At 35.9% G+C, this 22848-nt stretch overlaps 1 protein-coding gene across 1 annotated transcript; it reads left to right on the forward strand.

Moving 5' to 3' along the window:
• The first annotated feature begins 409 nt into the window (after nucleotides 1-409).
• Nucleotides 410-21523, forward strand: LOC133534867 (sphingosine-1-phosphate phosphatase 1-like). Its single transcript, XM_061874162.1, has 5 exons — nucleotides 410-953; nucleotides 3064-3217; nucleotides 8799-8895; nucleotides 15641-15813; nucleotides 18441-21523. Exons 1-5 carry the CDS (start codon nucleotides 536-538, stop codon nucleotides 18856-18858), a joined length of 1260 nt encoding a protein of 419 aa, XP_061730146.1. The 5' UTR covers nucleotides 410-535; the 3' UTR covers nucleotides 18859-21523.
• The last annotated feature ends 1325 nt before the right edge of the window (nucleotides 21524-22848 follow it).

The raw sequence follows: 22848 nt of genomic DNA on the forward strand, positions 1-22848 counted from the left end.
GGTTGGCAATTGCTGTCTGTATTGCAAATTGCATCACGCACGGGATTATCGATGACGTTTGGAGAGACCTTTATCAACGTAGCTATGAGTGAAAGTGAGAAAGAGATAAGCTCACCCAACCAAGATAACTCCAGTACACCCGACTGTTAGCGTAGGGGGTTTACCGCGAAAACCGAAATTTGCAAATTGCGGGGAATTTTTTACTATGACATTAATGTACCAAAGCGTTTTGTATACAAAGGCCTACCACGAAATACGAAAATCGAAATGTCGCTCGGTTTATCGCTCGAATATGCAAGAGTTATAGAGAGGGAGATAACGAAATTTAAAAAGATTAACAGCAAAAATACAGCTGAATTGTGATGTCTGGGAAGCCCTTATAATTTTTTATTTTTTATCTGGCAATACTGACATAAAAGGCAAAACGTCAAAATCCGTCAAATTGTCAAGTTTGACAGATCAAGGATATCAAGGGATCGGACGTGATTAATTCTAGAATATAAATCGAAAGCAATAGTAAATTTAAATTTCAAACATGTGGGACGACTTCATAGACTATTTAAAAGACCCTTTGTTGGTCGTCAAAGTGCAGAACTTTTTTGGAGTTATATACAAGAACAGTGTTCGGGATAACGAAGGCGGTGGTGAAGTCATGTACTCCGAGAGGTTGGAACGTGAGAAGGATAATGGCAGTGATATTAGGCAGCACAAACGGGCGCCCAGCAACATCTCGAGCAGTTCTCAAACCTCGTACGATACGGACACTTCAGGCGAGAGCGTGGAGGAGGTCGAGTGCCATATCAACAATAAGTTCTGGTACTGGTTGTTCGTCATCGGCACTGCACTTGGGGATGAGATATTCTATGCCACATTTATACCCTTTTGGTTCTGGAATATTGATGGTGCGGTCGGCAGGAGAGTGATACTTGTCTGGACTGTTTGTATGTACCTAGGTAAATATAACTTATTTAGATTTTTGTTTTTTTTTCCTGTCTTTAAATAAATAAATAAATATTATAGGAGATTATTACACAAATTGACTTAGTCCCACAGTAAGCTCAACAAGGCTTGTGTTAATATATATATGGATCCCGGGCGAAGCTGATGGTCCCGGGTTCAAATCCTGGTAAGGGCATTTATTCGTGTGATGAGCATGGATATTTGTTCCTGAGTCATGGGTGTTTTCTATGTATTTAAGTATTTATAAATATTTATATATTATATATATTGTTGTCTAAGTACCCTCAACACAAGCCTTATTGAGCTTACTGTGGGACTTAGCCAATTTGTGTAATATTGTCCTATAATATTTATTTATTTATGGATATTTGTTCCTGAGTGTTTTCTATGTATATATATATATATATATATATATATATATATATATATATATAAATATAATATTCATGCTCATCACACAAATAAATGCCCTTACCAGGATTTGAACCCGTCCTGGGTCAACTTCAGCTTCATAGGCAGGGTCACTACCCATTAGACCAGACCAGTCATTAAAATGTTGTCTTTAGATAATTAAATTGATGAGTAACAAATGTTATCCTTGGTGTTATGAGTCACACTTTAAATCTTATCACATGTTACACTTAGATACAAATTCAGAAGGTTACTGATTACTTATCCTTATGTCAATACATTAAAAGCTATATTGGTTTGATGTAATGTTTGATGGTGAAGAATCTCAATAGATCCTGAACCGTGATAGTTAGCCAGTTGAAATTTCTACAGATTATGTATTTCTGTTGCTGCTATAACAACAAATACTAAAAACAATAAAATAAATATTTAAGGGGGCTCCCATACAAAAAAGCGATTTTTGGATAATGGTACGGAACCCTTCGTGCGCGAATCCGACTCGCACTTGTTTTTTATTTCCGTTAATTTCAAGGGTCCATTCCTGAGCTTAAATTAAGTAAATTTCTCATAGAAAGAAGAGCATCTCCGAAATGAAGTTAACATTTCGGAGATAGTCAATAATTTATTTTTATCTGATAAGGCCCTTACGAGCGTATGCACTTGCCTTAGGTCCTGTTTACATATTGATTAGTGTTTAGTACGAGTGTGTACATTTGCTACTAAATGTAAATACTATCTTGTACAATTGATCGCAATGACATTGATATGTCACAGTTTTCAATTGTTTGGTTCAATTAAATGTAAAGCCTGTATTACAAGAATGCTATATGCAACATTTAATTACTTTTATAAAAATAAAAAAATATTAAAAAATATATATTTTTTGAAAATGAACTATGCCATTTAAGGAAACTAAATGGCATAGGTATGGGTAAGTACCCATACTCCGGAGTTAACGGAATTCAATAAAAATACGGTGTATTAGTTGCAGCTTCACATCTGCCCTTCAGAGGTCATAAAACCAAGAAACTGCAAATGTTCATGGAAAGTTTAATTACTATTTAAGCTATTTTATATTTTTAGTATGTATGTACACTTAGAAGTATAATAAAATCAAAAGTCATTAGTTTTATGAAGTTTTTTTATAAGAAATCATAGAGATTTAGTGGACGAGAACTAACATACCAATTTTATGAAATATTTAGTTTTCGTCCATGAACGGACGGAAACCTAAATAGCTAGGATAATATTTAGTATGGTAATTTTATTAAAATATATCTACTGAATACATTTGTTTTTCCTCTCAATATGATATGTATCACCTATTAAAGCAGGCATTTAGTTTAAGTCCACTCCTTTGTCAACAGTGTGTGAATAAAATGGTATTTTGTACAATTGATTCTAGACCGATTTAAATTAAGAATTGTTGAATTTGGTATGAAAATAGCTTGAGTTCCAAGGAAGGCCATAGGTTAGGTTTATCAAAATAATCATTGTATGCGGTTGAGTCAATTACAATTGATGTGAAATATCAATTGTACTCAAGGGCGTCGCCAGCTGATGGCTAGGGGCAGTTCATATGGCTGATGGCCAAGGGGAGGGGCATAAATTTATAAAAATTCTGCTTTATTAATTATAAAACACAATTCTTATACAAATAATGCTCAGAGAACTATATATCTCGAATTCCAGGACAAGGTGTGAAGGACATAATCCGGTGGCCCCGGCCAGGGTACCCGGTCAAGAAGCTGCAGACCAAATGGGCCATTGAGTATGGCATGCCGTCCACACATGCAATGGTTGGAGTTTCAATACCATTCTCCGTGCTGCTGTACACTATGGACAGGTGATTTACTTAATTGACCGAAGTGTTAGCAAAGGTCTCCGTTTGAACTCAGGCAATTTGCTTTCATATGTACGGATGTTCTCCTCTACAGGTCGCAATTATCAACCGATTCTCGTGAAATACTATGATGAAGTAGATTTTTTTGACGAATTCAGTTTTTGGAAATTGTTCCAAATGTGAAAATTGCCATAAAGGACTTAAGTACGAATATTCCATGGCGCTTAAAACCATTGTAAGTTCACTGTGATAATGACTCAACCAAATAAGTATTTTTCACTTTTACATTTTCTAAGCTTATTGCAAGGTCTACAGCTCACAGAGCCACTAGTATAATAAATAGGCAATAATGATTAGAGAAAGAAAGTCCCCTGTTACCAGTGTTGGCCGTAATTGTTAATTCGAATTAACCATTAACCAATGGCATTAACCATTAATTCGGAAATTAATTAATTGCATTAAGTGTTAATTTAATTAAAGTTAATTAGAATTAAATTAATTACAATCACTCTCAATTGCATTAACGTTTAATGGAATAAAATAATTTCGTAAAATAATAATGAATGTTACTATTGCTTGATATTACTAAAATTATAAATAAAAATAAGCATATTAATACAAACTTCTTCTACTCAAATAAATGACCCTGAACCCTGGCAGTACCTAGTGGATCTCAGATTTTTTTATACCACGTCGGTGGCAAACAACTATACGGTCCGCCTGATGGTAAGCAGTCACCGTAGCCTATGGACGCCTGCAACACCAGATCAGAGAGAGTGTATGGATTTGGAGCAACATAGACACGCCGATTTGGTAATGCAACTCATCTTGATGAGTGCTTGGGAGAGCAGTATCCAAGATGGAGCTGATGCTGAATCATTACCTATTTTCGAACTGTCAAAACGATTTGCCAGTATGGAATTTATATGAAACATTCCAAGGTCACGGTCAAGTTACCTACTCTTTATAGTTCTATACGATTTATAAAATAAAAAAAAATGTGTAAAATAACTTCAGTCTATGTTTCTTAATTAATGTTCTGGTGCTTTATTCATACATGGTGCGTTTTTTTTAATACAGTCAAATCATTCATTTATTTATGAATTATCTAAGTGATTTTTAAACCATAAAGTGTGAATACAATATGAATACGAACATTTTAATAATATTTATTTAATAGGTTATTTTTAGTAGACCATTATAATTCCTTTTTATTTCTCATGCTCTGAAAGTGGCATATTGTTTATCTATGAAGCGAGTTGCACTCATATGTTTCGGCCATAGGGAGTTTTAGTCTTAGGTATAGCACAATCGTAATAGACCAAACCTCGAAATCTCAGAGACAGTCCCGAAATTCGGTATGTATGTAAATTAAAGGCCCCTTTTTCATGTCCACACCATTTGACATTTGGGGACCTCGAGGAATCGCAGCCATCTTGGAAAATGTGTATCATCCTGGAGAAATTCGCGTTTTACTCAAAATCTACGTTCTCTATGAAAATATGGTGTAAGAAAACCTTAAAGCCTTAATGAAATTTTACACAAAAAAGTCCTAGATATCTTTGCGAAAAAATACATCTTGTTATAGAAAATACTTGCTGAAGGCTTAGCGCTTATACACTTCCAGGAGACATTCTCTTAATAGGAAACTCGGACGAATATGAATTCAACTTTTGTCTATACATTTGTACATGATCTACCCCAATATCAACATTTTACTCGACTGCGACTTCACCAAAAAATAGGGTTATGGGTTTAAGTACTTATGATTCAGAAAACCCTGTAGATTAGGATTCTGGCCGGATTTTTTAATTTGGCCTTTGGTCCCTTGGTGCCGTTCATCCCTTGGTTAAAAAACTACCATTGAATATCAATAAAATATATTTCAACAATTGTTGGTATGTAATAATACGAGTAAAGCATTGACAGTTGAATTATAATATCAGGCAAGCTAAAAGTCTTTGTAATCTATGTAATCTATATTTTCAAGTGGGATGTCAACATAGCCATAGCTCAAGGTTCTAATATTAGTTGTAGGACTTATAGGTATTATACATATACGATTAACGGAAAAAAAAGGAAAACTAAACGGTCGATAAGAAAAATTCTCTTAGGATTAGGTACTTGCTAAGTTACATTGTAAGTGGACATAAATAACGTCTTCTGCGCCAGTAACACATTAAGAGAATTTGAAACCTTATTACCATTCCATAAGCAATGTTTGTGATATACATGAGACATTTGTAAAAAATACGGAGAAACTAATAAAATAAATAAAGGTACTTTACGTTTTGTTTAAGTACTTATCTGCTTTATCTTTGTACCAAGATAGGTAAGTCTTCCTTCATAATTAAATTCTTCAATTAATTTCTTGCCTACGCTGAATACTCTTGGCAACAGTTTAGCAAACTTTTGGATCTGAATTTACATAGGTACGAGTATTGTTTATTCCATTTGCAGCTTCCTTCCTAGTTCTCAGGACGCCTTAAATGCCTGAAAGTGCCTGCGTGCCTCCGTCGCGAGCAAAAAGTTAAAGGCTTAAAGTTAAAGCTTTTGGGAAGAATAGCTTTGCAATCCTAGCGAAATAACGGTACTTTTTCTATGAAATTCCATTTCGGGAAAAAACGTTATCCACTAACTAAATTCTAACAAATCACTTTGATTTTTATGTCGATCGCTTCAGCATAATATATTATAGGGTTCGCTTTTTTGAAAAAAAAAAAGTTTTGCAAATTTAGAAAAAAGAAAAATCTATAAACGTAGTTTTTCATTGTGTCAATAACATACAAGAAAATCATGGAGAATGGAAAATATTTAGAAGTGGAAAAACGTTTTCTCTTTTTGTATGGACGATCACGTGGTATAATTCCCTCTTAAGCGTGAAAAGGGAGACAGACAGACAAAGTTAATTTTACACCAACTAGGATGGATTTTGGGAACGTATCATATTCATTACATAGTATTTTATATCCAGAGGCCAGATTTCGTGATATTCGTACAATAGTACATTGTGCATCGAGGGGGGTAGGTGAAATTTCTGCATACGAGGGTGGTAATTCCCGACAGCCGGAGGCTGGAGGGAATTAAAGACCCGAGTTTGCAATATTCTTACCCCCGGAGTTACACACAATGTTTAATGTTTTTCATCACACTTGGGAAGAAAATACTAAATTTTAAGCGAAATGATTCTTAAATACGGTGACATATCAAACATTCGTCCGCCATTTTGTAATTTCTTGGCAGGTGAGGCATCGAAGGCACAGACCTATTCGGCATTCAGCCACGATTAATAATTATGTAAAAATATTTTAAACGGCTGTTAATTGAATTATTTAATTTTAAACATAAACAAAAATATTAAATTATAAACGTCAGTATTTTAAAAGTAAAACTCATTTATGCTACTCGGTTTGTATGAATAAGTGACATAATTAAAAAAAAAAAAAACTGTAACTCCCTAGGAAACCAGGGTCTATTTGTAGAAGCGGATTTTTCGTGAAGCAAATATGCATGCATTGTGCACATCGTAAGCAAAGTGCCATAGTGTGCATCGTAGTCTTTAAAACTATGAACTTTATATTAGTCAATCAGCACAGAAGCTCCGTGACAGTATTTCGACAGCAAGATAGACTACTCGTCCCTCTCTAATTAATACAGTTAGAGAAGGACGTGGCCGAGATATTGTCGCGGCGCTCCTGTGTTAAGCCTACTACACAACCAGCTGACGTGACTGTCCCACCGCATCATTATTGCATAATTATTGGGTTAGGTACCTAGTATTTACAAATTAAAAAATGTATAAATTAAAACTATATCTTTCTAGTACAGTAAGGCAATACAATATATGTATAAGTGGTAAACTTCAATATATTAAATTAAATTAAATATAATTTATTTTCAAAATCAAAAAATCTAAATCAAAACGTTTATTCTGTAAATAGGCTTAAGCTAGCACTTTCACAGCAACTCAACTACTCAGTTCAGGCAACTAAGGCCCACATAAACCTTACGATACATACAATGGTAAAAATCTTAAAATCTAAAAATCTTTTTGGCGACGCAATTTTCTGTTCCGGTGCAGGATTCGGAGGATTCCCACGAAACCGCCGAAATATCACACCCTTCGGCAAGGAGTCAGCGCTCCCGATGGTTTCCAGCAGCGGCCGCGGCACGCGCACCACAAACGAGCTGAAGTGCACGTAATGGCGCGATCGGAGCTGGAACACTTTCAGCTCGTAACGGATTTTCTTGCGGACATAGTCCACTACATCTTCTGCCGTGGCGAAAACATGCAGGTGCAATACATATAGCGCCGTATTCGGTGTGGCAGCCCTCAGGCCAGAAGCAATATAAGTTAATGTTTCCGTATCACTTAAACGGAAGCTCATTGACATATGCATATTTCAAGCTGAGAAGTCCAAACTGCCCCTCTTAGTAATAGAAGTGTCAACGAGCCATGGAGCGTAGCAAATTAAGTGTTAAATTGGTGGATTGAGTCCAGAACTCCACGCTGCGCTCCAAAATACAAATCGTGGATGTAGCTCGAATGGCGGCCAAGCTAAAATGGAACTGGATGGGTCATGGGTGCCGAACGTCGAATGAGTTGCGGGGCAAAGTCACTACGGAGTAGGAGCCCGAACGTTCAAATTGGGGATCTGGCAGACCTCGCCGGCGATGATGGACTCCTTATTAAAGGAGTGGCCAGACATAGCCGATAGCACTGGATCGAAACCAGTGGAGAAATTGAGGGGAGGCCTTTGGCCAGCAGTGGGACACGACCGGACCCATGAAATTTAATAAAGCGCGACTGTTAGGTTAGGTTAGGTTAGGCTTCGCAAGCAATTTTGGTGTGGTCTATCTCACTGTGGTCACTCCCACAAGTCCTGAGTGTTATCACGTGTGTAATCCGTCAGCCGGATCGGCCCTGTCAAAAAGTTAGATAGCTCTCCTATACGGCAGTAGAGTAAAAACTATCTGTTAATCACAAACCGCTGGTAACTAAGATTCTGAAGGGCCAATTTATGTTTACCCGTGGCATTTAAACTATCACTTGTGCGTCATCTCTCATTCAGCCGAATTCATAATAATTATGATAACCTCAAGTAATCGTTCACAAACAAAACAGATATCTTAATTCTTACATCTATTTTAATGCAAAGGTCTTATAGATTAAAATGGTGTCTCTATGTAGGAACTGGCGCTTATGGTAAACATAATTTTATATTTACATCGAAACAATTTTAAGAAGAGTGTAAGCGACTGCTGCTATACGGTATTTATCTGGGAAAGATATATTAATAAAACACTATTTAAGTAACTTTGGATATTTGCAATAGAATATGATGAGATATAATCGGGATAATCAAGTATTTATTTTAACAACATACTTGCATAGTATGCGTGGCATAATGGGGCACATTGTAACATTGGTTACACGAGTACCTAGACCCGTGTATGAGATTGCGTTAATCCAGAAGACGAGCAGAAAGTTAGCATTGTTATTAAGTGCGTTAGCACTAAGACTAGTTAATCTTTAACTAGTAACTCTACCTATTTTGTTTTAAATGTACTATTTTTGTCCTAGGTACGAGTACCCAGTACATTGGGGTGCCATGATCGCCGTCTCGTGGTGTACACTGATCTGCGTCAGCCGCGTATATCTGGGCATGCACAGCGTTCTGGTAAGTCGGATACTCGGGTCAGGTGTAGCCAGTATGAAATAAATGGTCATTAGCTAAAGTGCCGAAATAAGTTGCAACACATTAAATTCTATCGTGCATCGCCTAAAGGTTGTGACGCCATCGCTCGAAACGATGCTTGGGCCTTTGATCTATTAGATGGCGCCACTTTTTGATATTTAACAAATTTAACACATATCAGTGAATGAATAAGGATGGCGTTTTAAAAGTTTTAATCATGTGTCGAAACATTACAGTAAATTTACTGTGGCTACAAAATTTTCTTTGACAATCCACCTCTATTTCCAATTTTCCTTGGTAATATTATAGTGACCAGAAAAAGATAGGCTACCTAGTTGATTCATATTGTGTATGTTGTATACTTTCCATTGGAACTTACCAGCTTTCGTTCGGTAGAATAATAATGTATTAAAAAATACTAAAATTAATTAAAAATAGCCTTGACGTTTTTTATAGGCAACCCCATTTAAATATATTCAGGAATATATATTATTTTATAAAATGTTAGTTTCATCCGGTAGGCAGATTGGTGAATCGGCCTTACGTGGGATCTTATACTATAGCTAGTACAATGAATCTTTGGCCTAGTATTACACGACCTTCGATATTTTTTTTATAGGCATAAAGTAAAAGCTAGCGAAGAGCCCCATTAAAGAAATATTCCATCAGACATAAATTCTTATCATTACGGCCCGGTTGGCTCTGATAAACAACAAAGAATGAGTTAATTCTCCGAAATTATTGCTTATAGAATTTACTACGAATATTCCTGCATAATAAGTTGCCTGTAACTTCGTAGTAAGTAAAACATTTTCCTTGTTTTGATTGCTTACGTTTACTTTTCCATGTTTAATTATTTTCCTCGTGATAATGTTAAAATTTTACCGTGAATTTTGATAAGGGTCAGGCGTTAGTCACTTGGGCACACGAATTTAGGGAAACACCACATAGAAGTTCAGAATATGTACCTAATTACCTATGTTGACGCATACCGCGCTGTATTTTGTACTTGCGTAGTAAAACGTATAGATGTTGTTACTATTAAGGTACTTTATTGTGGGCGTCCACGGCAACGGCACCTTTTATATTCATGCTACAGGAGGATAGATAATGAAGAACTTTTCTGTATCATGATGACCGAGGTACACACGTGATAAGGTATCGCACTGATGCGGATCTGCTCGCCGCTCCGGTGAGAGACCGCCTTAGTTAAAAACATTCATATTTTTTTGTCGAGTTACAAAAAAGGAGGGGGTTCGCAAATCAACTGTTTTTAGGATTCTGTAGTCAACTAGGAACCCTTATAGTTTCGCCATGTCCGTCTGCCTGTCCATCCGCGCCGCGGCCGTCCCGTTTGCTCCGTGATAGCACTAAGCAAGAAGCTGCAATTTGGCATGGATACATAAATCAATCATGGTAACAAAGTGGTAAAATAAAAATGCCAAAATAATCGCTCCCAAAGAAAAAAATTGGGTCCCCATCCCCTCTAACTTTTGTTTAATGGGTTTAAAATAGAGCTTAATAAAGATAATTAATAAACGAAAACTACTACATACACAACATAACTACATACATAACTTTTATACATTATATAAGTAGTAGTATTTAACTATTTATATATTTTTAATATTATTTGACTTCACGTTTAATTTTTTCCTTATTATTTGTTATTATTTTTTCCTGCACCAACATACACAAATGTCTCTGTTTGACCTAATGGTTGACTGGTAGAGAATGCCTTTTGGAATTAAGTTCGCCATTTGTACATTTTTCTTTATGTGTGCAATAAATTTTAAATAAATAAATAAAACTATAGCTAGGGTTGCCATAATTTTTCGGAACTGATATGTATATATCAATGTCACATTGTACAAAATGGTTACAACATACAAATGATTGTGATCATTTATGTAGCTATTCTGCAGCGGTATCGATATACGGGACAACTAAATAACCTATACAATAATTGTTGTGTTGCTAATTGTTTTTGTTTAAGCTGTATCTTTTACTGAGGTGTGCCAATAAAGAGTATTCTCTCATCTATAGATATACATTAACCTATGCAATTCACCGCTATTTGAGAGAAAATAAATGTAGTTCGATAATGGTATTTTTATCATTAAATGCCATTGAATCATAAAATTACGGGATAATGTACTGTCACGTATTGGTTTCGCCAAATTACGGAAAAATGAAAAATGTATGCCTGAAATACGGAACAACCCGTAAAATACTGGACATCTGGTCACCCTAAACGCGATATTTAAATACGGTGACAGTACCGTATATACTGGACGTATGGCAATCCTACCTAGAGCCAACATGATCAGTTAAGCCATTTTGAGTTGTCGCAAAAGTCTTCCTTTCATAGTAAAAAGACGTACTAAGTGCTATGAAGGTACTCCCTTTTACTTTTTATGTAAATGGTATTGTGACGGACGGACGGGTACCTACGGGACCTTACACTGAGGATGGCCCGACAAATTGATTTACTTACTATATACCTAAAGAAGACAACCTCATTACAGCAGCGTCTTATAATATATATTCTAATGGTTAACTGTGAGTAGGGAATGCAAACCGGTTTTTTGACGGAAACCCAAAACCGGGTTTTTAGAATTTGAAAAAACCGGTTTCGGTTTTATTCGGTTTTTTTTTATTTACCTAAGTTGCATGTTTTATTCATTATAAGGGTATAAATCGGTCCTAAACCGGTTGAATCGACATCAAATCAAATAGTGTGGTGTTGTGTTAGTTTGATCATTTGTAACGCTAAATGAATTTTTACGATACAAAATACAAAAATACGAAAGATTTAAATAATATAAAGCACTGGCAGTGGCAGGACATCCGTGCTGGTGTACGAATTGGTATAAAAGGTCTTACTTATAATTTTATTATGCGATGCGCTGTAGAAAAATTCTACATAGTCAATTATACCAATGGCAGCTTTAGAGTCTATTGTTGGTTCGGTGATAACGACTTACCGACAACCTTTTTTGTCTCTTTCGCACTAATAGGAAAGGGTAGTTCCAACCCTAAAGAATGGAATTACTTGACTACCTGTGTTTGCCCAGTTTAAGCTAACACCATCAGTTTCTAATCGACTTTTCGAGAAGAAACACGTGACGTGAATTGTTGTATTAGCTTATTTCATTTATTTCCTACTTTACAAATCCATAATAACTTAGCAAATATTTTATAAAGGAAGGTAGTAACAGTAAACGAATTAACTACTTGAATATTTACTAGAAGACAGCGAAAAACTTAGAGCAAGATTTCGGATTGGGCCATTTAATTTAAGACAAATAACATTAAATTATAAATTGATATTGTCATATATTTAAGAAAAAAATAATTTAATAAAATTGTTTTGTTCCTATTCCTAGTTACAAATAACATTAAGTTATTTGACAATTCCCATGCAATACAATAAAATAGTCAGTTATTCGTGTAAAATGATAATGATAATCGTGTATATACTATACTAGCATTCGTTTTTACACGTGAAACAATCTTTTCTTTATTCCATGGCGATGAATTTAAGAATTTTCGATTTTGAAAATTTTTTGTAAAACCGAAGAAAAAACCGGTTTTGGAAAACCTCCGGTTTTTGCATTCCCTAACTGTGAGGCCATTAATTAATATAGTTTCAAGACCCGAACTAAACTGGGCACACGTTTAAAATACTTCCAGTTCACTATTGATACGGCCAATGCAGCTCAATGAAGACTTTGGACTCTCTTATCTATGTTAATATATTTTACAGTACCTACATATGATACTACTTTACCGCACTAGTGGGATAATTAACACATTAAGTAACCATGTCGAAAATGTAAAGGGCCAAATTGTACTACGATCATTTGCGAATAGGCAATTCGCAACTCGTGTCCATTGAAAACACTCCCTTCGGTCGTGTTTTAATTTATCCCACTCGTTGCGAATTTCCTATTTTCGCACTTGTATCTTAATGTACTATTTAGGATTTTTTCCTTGCTTAACCCTTTTTTACAAATAGGATTCATAATTTAAATCACGACCATTTAGTTAATAAACGAATTATCTTGTTAATATCTTGCTTTAACTTTGCTACGCAAACGCACACGTTTGAGAAAATTATCAACACATTTTACAATATATCCGTTAAGTAAATATCATGGAATATACAGTTTTATTTATTACTTATGGAAACTGCAAGTACTCAGTTTTCTATTGGAACCAGATCGATTCGTTTTTCAAGAAATGTACAACCTATTCGCCGATAATGGTATCTCATAGTAACATTTGTAACTATTATTTTCATCCAATGTACTCATATGTTTGAAGGTCACGCCATTCTGGACAACAATCTCTAGTAATTATACCGTATGATCGCATGTAAGATATGATGGATTTAGGCCACTCTTGCTCTTAATATACATACGTATTTGTTTAACGACTAGTACTCATTATTTCTACAAACATACAGGTAATCGTATATGTACTCGTTAATTTATCTACACTTAAGTAAACAGGCATGCCAGTTTCTAAGCAGCCCAAGCAGACATCGTATTCATAACATTTTGGGACGCAACGCTCTGTCAAGAAGTACTATAATCGCATGAATAATAGGGCATACCTCTCTTGTTTGGTACAGTCCTGGTTTTCCCTCGTTTATCAGTTGAATCACCGCAAAGGATTTTCCTAGTGCTGATTCAGTGATTAAAAAACAATTTTTCAATACTAGTTGACTAGTGACATACATCACTTTGGAAGTAAACGTGATGTTGCTCCACGTGTTCATTGTTATATTAAATATGTATTTTATAACAGTATTGTTGTCACAATTAACCTACGATATAATTTTATAGTAGGTACCTACTATTCAGGGATATTACCGGGAAAAATTTATATAAGAAACTAGTAGTATAATATTAATATAAGCTAGGTACTAGCCTCGATATTGGTGTGCGAATATTGCTCTCTTTTTCTTAACCAGTCTTTACTCCATATTGTTCGGTATCTTTAGTGAAATTTCAAGTTTTTTGTTGCATAAATAATGCCAAAGCGTCTTCCACCGCACAAAACATCACACTCTCGACGCTCACTTCGACAGAAATTATATTGGTACAACCCCATACTAGAGAGTTAGTGACAACATTAAAAAACAATGTGACAGACAGACGGACGGCCAGAGTCGCACGCACCATAAAGGTTCCTTTTTTTCCTTTTGGTACGGAACCCTAAAGGGCTATAACACCCGTGGGAGTAAAATAGTAAAGTCCATCCAGCTCCCGTAGCACTTGCGTGAATTCGCCTTACGCTTACTGCGCAAGTGTGATGAAATAGTTATTTGTGCAACAAGAGAGGAAATTTAGTTTTTCTAGCGAGTGTTGATTTTGAGTCCCGAGTAAGCGAAAGATTCTAAGTTAGAATCTTGAGCGTAGCGAGAGACTCAAAAACACGAGATGTAAAATAACTTTACTCTCGTGTGACACATACAACTTTTCACATCAGTAGTGAGAACATATTAAAGATTTTTTCATTTTCCTTCACTAAATTAAAAAGCTACTTTGTCTCACTCCCTGGAGTGTGGAAAGTCGCAATTTCCACACTCCCCAGAGTGACGAAAGTAGGCTTGGCCGAGCTGCTGAGGTGAAAAATATATTATATATATATAGCAACGTGTTTAGCGTCTAAATTTTTAAGAGCCGGTGGCATCAACCAACATAAAATTTAGTTAACGTAGTTACGGTTATCCCTTTAAAGCGCAATGAAATAGCCGAGGTAATGGGTTTAATTAAGCCTCCTTGACACTTAATGGTCCTAATGATACTGGTTAAGAAAAATAATACAAAAAGAGGGTCATAAGTTATGTGTAACCTACATTGCGAGTTAAAGGGTAGAACAACTACAGATCTAATAGTAATAATATATGGAATATGAAACAAACATGTGATTACGTGAATAATTTTTTTTGTAACAACGGGGCCTAGCCAATATAAACGCTAACTGTCTCTCTACCGCACTAACATGGAAGTGTGACAGAGAGACAGAAATCGTTTCGTTGTCGTAGCGCAAACGATTGTCATCTTAAGTAGGCACGCAGATCGGATTAGACGAAACAAAAGATAAGACAAACGGCCCTAATTAGGTGTAACTAGAAACTTCAGTTTAACACCGCCGCCATGACATGACTAAATCGACTCAACTACTCGGCGCAAAAAAAAACTCGCTACCGGAAATGTCTCTTTTACGCTTTTACTATTGTGTATAATAAAGGAAAGTTGAGGAAGTTCCAATACAAATGTTCTTGTCCTATCCATTACGTGAAATGGGTGTGATCTGTGATGTCATCACTTAAAGTAACTCCAATGATTCAAGCCTAAGTTTGAATGCGTGTCACTATGCAAATGTAGGTATTATACCTACCTACCTAAGTTTTAGAGGGACAGTCGGGAAATATTACAAATAATACCTATACCTATCTGTGTTTTCCTTGGGTTTTGTTAGGATTTAATTATTGTTATTCATATGGGAAAGTTATTGCAACGGAATACATTACCGGGTATCCATAAATCGAAGAAATAATTTTAGACTAATAGAACACTTCAGGTAGTAGCGCAAACGTTAGATATATAAATTAATATAGTAATGAATTATAAAGTGTTTGTGCGATGTCGATGATCGATCCACTATGATTGTGGATAGTTTAAATGTTAGCCAGCCCCTTTCTCTTGTGCAGGACATAGCAGCGGGCTTGCTCATGGCTTCAGGACTGCTAGTGCTCCTGATACCTATGGTGGACGCGTTGGACGACTGGCTGCTGACACACTGGCTGTCCCCTGCGGTCGTGCTGGCCGTGTCCGTGCTGGTCATTGTGTACCACCCCAACGCGGACAAGTGGACGCCCACTAGGTGAGGAACTGTACTGGTGACGCCGGACGACTGGCTGCTCACAATCTGGCTGCTCCTGCGGTTGTACTGGTCGTGTCCGTACTGGTCATTGTGTACCACCCCAACACAGAAAACTGGACGCCCGCTAGGTAAGACGTTTGGCTGTTGGCGCATGGGCTGATGGCCGGTATTAATGATATATATGTATGGTACATATTGATGAGTACAATTTGACAGCGAGGCGGACGTTGACGCGGAGTAAGTATGGGAATATATTTACCTAAATAAATACATATTTTAATGGGACAATATACTCATGTTCAATGTACTCATGTTTTTTGTATATTATTCATTGTAAACGCTGTAGAATTTCTCAATAAATAAATTAAATTAAATTGAATATTACACAAATCGACCTTGTGCAACAGTAGCTCAATTAGATTTGTATTGAGGGTACCAGACGAAATTTTTTTTAATACTAATTGGTGGCAAACAAGCATACGGCCCGCCTGATGGTAAGCGTTATAACCCATATATGAAACATATGCTCCTATTGCGCATCGCGCAAATAAAAAGGACCTTAACACCTCCAGTTTCGTAGGCAGGGTCACTACTCAAACTCATTACCAACTAAGTCCTGCAGATACTCCGTAGAGTACGCCGTACGGAGGCCGTTAAAATGAATTTAATCCGGTCTCTAAATTTTATTGTCATTTAAATATTTCATAGTTTACTATTTGTATTTGTAGTATTTGTATAGGCATACCTAATTTAAAACGAAATCTACTAGTAACTAAAACCGGCTTACATACTCGTACGTATACGGTTTTTGTGATTGTAATTGTTTTTATGTCGGTCTAATAGTTATGTCATATCATCTGTACAAGTCTTCAAACATTTTTTTTTTGCAACAGCGTCGATATTCTAGAATACTCTTAAAATGTCAAATTGGCTGAAGCTGACCCCAGGTCATGACAACAACTACAACAATGGAAATGAAAATATGTCGGTTATCACGAGTGCAAGGACGTGAAAACTGGGTTTCCCCCCATATTTAAAAGTATACACAATACATTATTAGGGTCAATGTCTGTTTTGCAAAATTGAGTTTTATGTAGCTACAAGTAATTTTTGTGACACAATGAATATTTGTCTAGAAGACGAGCGTTGCCTCATGTCGTTTATCGCTTTTATCAGAAATAACTACAACCATAAAGTTAGGGTTTTTCCGAGGCCAAAGCGTGCCCTTAACCTATCATGTTATTGTGTCATGCTTATTACCCTTTGACGGGTAGCGGCAATGTACTCACAATAGTTAGAAGTAAATTACTTTTATAGTATAGGAATTACCATTTGGCTTTAATAACAGGATAGGGGGTTACTGCTCGTGCCAACAGTATGTAAATTCAACTTTTATGAACAATAAACTAAATTTGGATTGTATAGGTATTGTGATCCATTTCATGATGTCACTACTATTTGAAAGACAATATCGATTGTTTGAATGCATATTCCTCTGATTTAGTACGTACCGTGTGTCATTATTTTCAAAGGATTTTGTCGTATTGGTCACCGATTTCTTTAGCCCATGGAATCGGTACATTATACCTAACATCAAATGAGGTAGTTCTGTTTTTTTAATATGTTGGTAGTGATGAAATGGTAATAACAAATCCAAGTTTTCCACCTCGAAAGCCCTTGGGATCATTGTAAAGTACATGAAAATCGATTTAATTTTAGGACTTTTTAATTTTTTTTTTCCATCGAAAACCGGAGTTACAGCAAAAGTCACTAGGCACATTTTCAAGAAGATGAAATTTGCAATTAGTCTTTGTAGGCCAAATAGTTTCTAAAATACGGCTTCTCAAAGGTTTGCAAAATTTTGAACTAACTGTAACTGCAAAAAAGGTAGGACCAGCAGTTGTGGTTACAGGAAAGCAGCACTCAAATGCTCAGCTGTTTGTAACTACTGCAATGTTCAATCCTGCGAGAATATACCAGACCGGAGATGTGTGCCGACATTGAAAAACCATTCGTTGTTGATCCACCATCCGATGACGATTTCGATCTGCCTGATCAGGTTGGCGAAGAAATGCTACCACACACGCTGGCCGCAAAAATAGTGCTGTGGATCCAAAGGACAAGCCTGGTATACAAGAGATACGAGTTATAACAAGAGTTCCTTCACTTTACTGTATATTATACACACAATGATCTGAAGGGCTTTCGAAGTGGAAAACTTGGATTTGTCATTACTATTTCATCACTAATAATATATATAAAAAACAGAACTACCTCATTTGATGTAAGGCAACACCTCTTTTTTGGTACGATTTCCATGTATTACTTGTATAATTGACGGCGTTTTTGTCTTATTCGTTTATTTATGATTCTGAATCACACTATATATGATCTCATGTAGAAACTTGCTCAGGCTCCCCTTTTACGTTCTATGATTCCGCCGCCCTAAAAAAACAATACTCTGCCGTAACCTCAACGTGACTTTCCCCTGATTACGTATGGAAACATGGGGAAAATCATTTTGCGTATGCCGCGATAGTCAAGGTTATATTCCTGTATTTTTTACTTTTATCGAGGAAAACAGGTTTACTAAAAACCGCCCCTAACCAGTTTTCGACGTTTTTCAGAGGCGATACGACCATGATCGTCAGCGTGTGCGCGGGCATCCTAACGGGCTCCTGGACCAACTACCAGCTCGGCAATATGGCCCCCGCCCCCACGCCTCCCCCCTACACCATCATCTGGCCCTCCATCGACATGCTGGGCAACACCATCCTCAGAACCATCCTCGGCTTCTGCGGCGTTGTAGCCACCAGGGCTATAGGTAAATCAGTCTCTTATGCCTTCATATGTGCTTTACTGGGCAAGGATAAAAACGAATTAAGAAACTCGGAGAACAGTTTAGATAATAAAAATAAAATAATCGTAGAATTATGCTACAAGTATTTCACGTATGGCATGATAGGTTTTAACACGGTCTTCGTTTTCCCGAATGTGTTCTATTTGCTTAGAATTAATAGGCCGACTTATTATACTGAGATTTGATACTAGTCGTTTCTTTTATTTTCGACATTCCATTTGAAGCCTTTAAATCAGGGTTTTTCCGGTGTTTTTATCATAGTGTAGTTTAATAATTTGGAAGTACCTAGTCTGACCAGCCATTTGTGTCAGGAGCATGTGTGTTTATTTTTTTATTTATTTAAATATCATCAATTCTGTGATGTGTTTACACTTTAAGTTAAAGTAGATATACTTTGAATGTTGTTTAAAATATTTGTCATGTGGGTCATTAGTTCTATATTTAAATTGTTTTTTTTCTAATGTTGGTCTTGAACAGGAAAACAAAACATTAGATGGAATCATTAGTCACCTAATGTTTAAAGGAAAAAGTGTAACAATGTTTTCTGGCCAAAACCTTAAATAAAACCTGCATATTTTATTAGAAATGCTGTATGTTTTTGCAGTTAATTATGCCCCGTTCTCCAAGAATTATTTATTACAGTAATCATTGTTTAGGAAAACCTCGGTTAGTGAGAAACGGTGGGGTCATTGGTAGCTCGTAGTGTTGCGGTCACCAGGTTTTTACACGGTGAAAAACTATGGATTTCCTTATGAGGAAAAAACGAAGCGATTTAGATAAATTGAAATATTTTATTGTATTTCGATTAAATTTATGATTTTAAACGAAAAGAAATACCTACAGTCAATAAAATAGATAAGCGATATTTCCTTGGTTTTTCCTTTTTCTGATACCTCGTTCTCTGATTTGTCAAATATGGGTACAGTCTACATTAAATAAATAAAATGTAATTGCAGTCAAGGGCAAAGATATGAATGCGACTAATCTCCTAACCGGTGTATTAGCTATGTGCAGTGCGTATTGCGGGAATTAAAAGCGAAGATCGCGATAGACGTGGCCTAAATTAATTTGTTTTGTGTTGGCTCACCATCTGACATCTGTTAATTGTCAAGTAATTGGGTCGTAAAGTAATAAAAAGTAGTGGAAGCTGTTGTACCTTGGACCAGTTTTACCTCGGGCAGTTGGCAATATTTTCACATTGCCACGGTTATTGAAATATTTCATTTGTATTATCTGAAACTTTATTCTTAATTATCAAAATCGAGCTATCAACGAAACTTGAGAGCGGCCGGTATTTCAAGAAAAAAATAATGTTTTAGGCCAAAATAAAATATGACCATTGCTAAGCTAAGTATATTTTTCCCAGATAATTTGTATTAGAAAAATGTATTGAATGGCGTTAATGTTCTAAAAATATCTGTGACTTCATAATTAATATTATTTCTATGACCGAGGTACAACGGGATATGTCCAAGATACATCAGAGGTGTTGTTCCTTAGACACTTTTCCCTTTTTTTTGTCAACCTATCCCCATCAAAATAAATGACCCAATCCCTTAATTTTATATCGTATTTGTTACTTAATAATGTATCTTATAATATTCGGGTAAACAACAATTTTTAATCAGAAAAAAAAAAACTGTCAGAGCTATAACAGCTTCCCCTACATATTTTTGAAAAAACATGGTGGCATAGATATAATTATTTGCACTTTTTATACCCCGACGGTGGTAAACAATCGTACGGCCCGTCTAATGGTAAAAAAATACGGCGGAAGCTGTTGCGCCTCTGCTATGTATTTCAACACTGACTGGGGACTGTTCTATTCTATTTCTTATTCTCTATATCTATCTACTACCTACGTCACATTCCTGAACGGCACCTATTTGATTTATGTTTGTGTATAATTTAATATTTGAACACAAATTGAAATTGTTCTATAACTATATGATACCTTAGTAGTATTAGTATTGTTACACAAATTATAATTAATAATTATTAGTTGTAATTTTGATTGTTATAGTAGGTAAATTGTTATTTTTTTATCGCCTAAACTAAGTTGTCGGTGCCTTAATACATTAGTGCTTATTCGCTAGCGGCATCTTAGATTGTATTTTTATATAAAACCAATAGGGCTGAATGACTACATGTTACTTTTTAAGCAAAACGGAATCTTCCATTTTTTCGCTCAAGAGGTTAAAGAGGTGGTGTACCGTTTATCTCGACGAAACATACCTAGACTTACGCATACATTTTTTTGTAACTTTACATCATAATAAAGAGTTCCATCTTGAATCCGCCTCTCATGTTTTGTTAAAATAAAATGAAGCTCGAACTCGAAAATTTCTGAGTGTTGTAACAATTGATTAGGTAAATAAACTTGCCTTTGTGTATAATCTGAACATTTTTAGTACGTTGAATTTATAAGGCATTGATTAGTATAGATTTTACCTAGTTAGGTTTAATTAAAATCATCACAAATAACTTGAATAAATGGGCGGCACACAATCATAGGGTAAACTACCAAATGATTGGCCCTAAGAAGTACCTATTTTTTAGGGAATTCACCACTATTGCGTATAAGATTGAAAGGGACCAACATCCGTATAGTTTACCCTATTCGAGTTAGGTATAGCTTTACGTATAAATTTGTCTATTATATTTACGCATTGATTTGACGTCATTGCATCGATGCGTAACCGCACCGCACAATACATTTTTATGCCTATTATGTACCTGATAAGGTTTAATGTTCGATTGCACTTGCAATTCAAATATGTACCTACAATGAACAAGATTATGAATGTCAAGAGTTCGAGATTCCGATAATAAACTGAATTGTTCGAAGCATTTCGTGATTTCATTCCTACTACCTTTTATTTTAGTAAGAGCATTTTCTTCGTGGTCATCGTCCAAGCGTCGGTAGCAGGGCTGGATTTCCGCCCAGGCCCAGGGGCCATGGCAACCTAGCAATGGTTTTCTGATGGAGAAGGGGGCTCCCCTAAATTCTAAGTGTCATACCATGTGCCTAGGGGCCTTTGGTCTCCAAATCCGGGCCGGATCGGTAGTGAGTTTTACATTGCTAGTCTTCATGGATATGGTGGTTGCACTTTTATGCATTGTTGTGTCATGCGACTCATACGTCGCTCTTGCACTGACACAACAACAGACACGACGACATCAAGTGACGGCCGATAAAATCGCAACCCTCTTAAACTGCTGAGAACCTATATCTACGCGATATGACTGCGTGTAATCTACATAATCTACTAAATAACATAATATTATGTGTAATTCACGGAGATATAGACAAACGGGATAACACAACAAGACAACGATATCGATAAAAAATACCAATATACTCGTATATCAAATATAATTTTCGCTGTTATTTGTCCTGTATAAGTAGTTGCATCTTATTTATGTTGCTGTTATAGTATTTACGGAGTTTTTATCGGAGCACATGCTGCACACACATATGTGCACATGCACAACATTAAAAATCATGTCATCATCGTTTTAGAGTACATATATGATTAATATCTGTACTGTATAATAATTGTATCTGTATTACGTATATTGATTAATTAGCGATTAGACCGTCTACGTCTGTTGTATACGTAATACGTGTTTGTATAATTTTTTATCTTTTGTGATTTTATTTTTGAGATGCACAATGTATAGGTTATTGTATATACATTCGAAAACACAACTTGCCCTACCTATATCATTTTCAGTTGAGTTCCAATAATAACATACCTACTTTTTCGTATAGCGGAGGATATTTAAGGATTAGGAAATACCTACAGTGAAATTGCGCTTATATACTTATTGTACCTATAGAATAGGGAACTTTATTCATCAAATGTAACGAAATCTGAAAAAAGTTAGACAGCAAAATAAAAATCGGCGTAACTAGTTAGTTCGGTACATAAATAGGTTATCGGGCATAGATGCAACATAGCATGGGCCAGTGGGCAACATCCTGATCGTATAGTATTTTTTATTGATTGCGATCGTGCCTCACACAAGGATTCTATTGTTTTGCCTAGTTTATTTACTATTAATGAATACGGGCTTCCATTGATAATAATTGAAGTCATTTTCACATGTCAATTAACATTCATTAAGAACTACGTACCTACTTACTGTTTGACACGCGATTATGGTGGTTA

This window comes from Cydia pomonella, chromosome 2, assembly GCF_033807575.1.
Source record: "Cydia pomonella isolate Wapato2018A chromosome 2, ilCydPomo1, whole genome shotgun sequence".
NCBI lineage: Eukaryota > Metazoa > Arthropoda > Insecta > Lepidoptera > Tortricidae > Cydia > Cydia pomonella.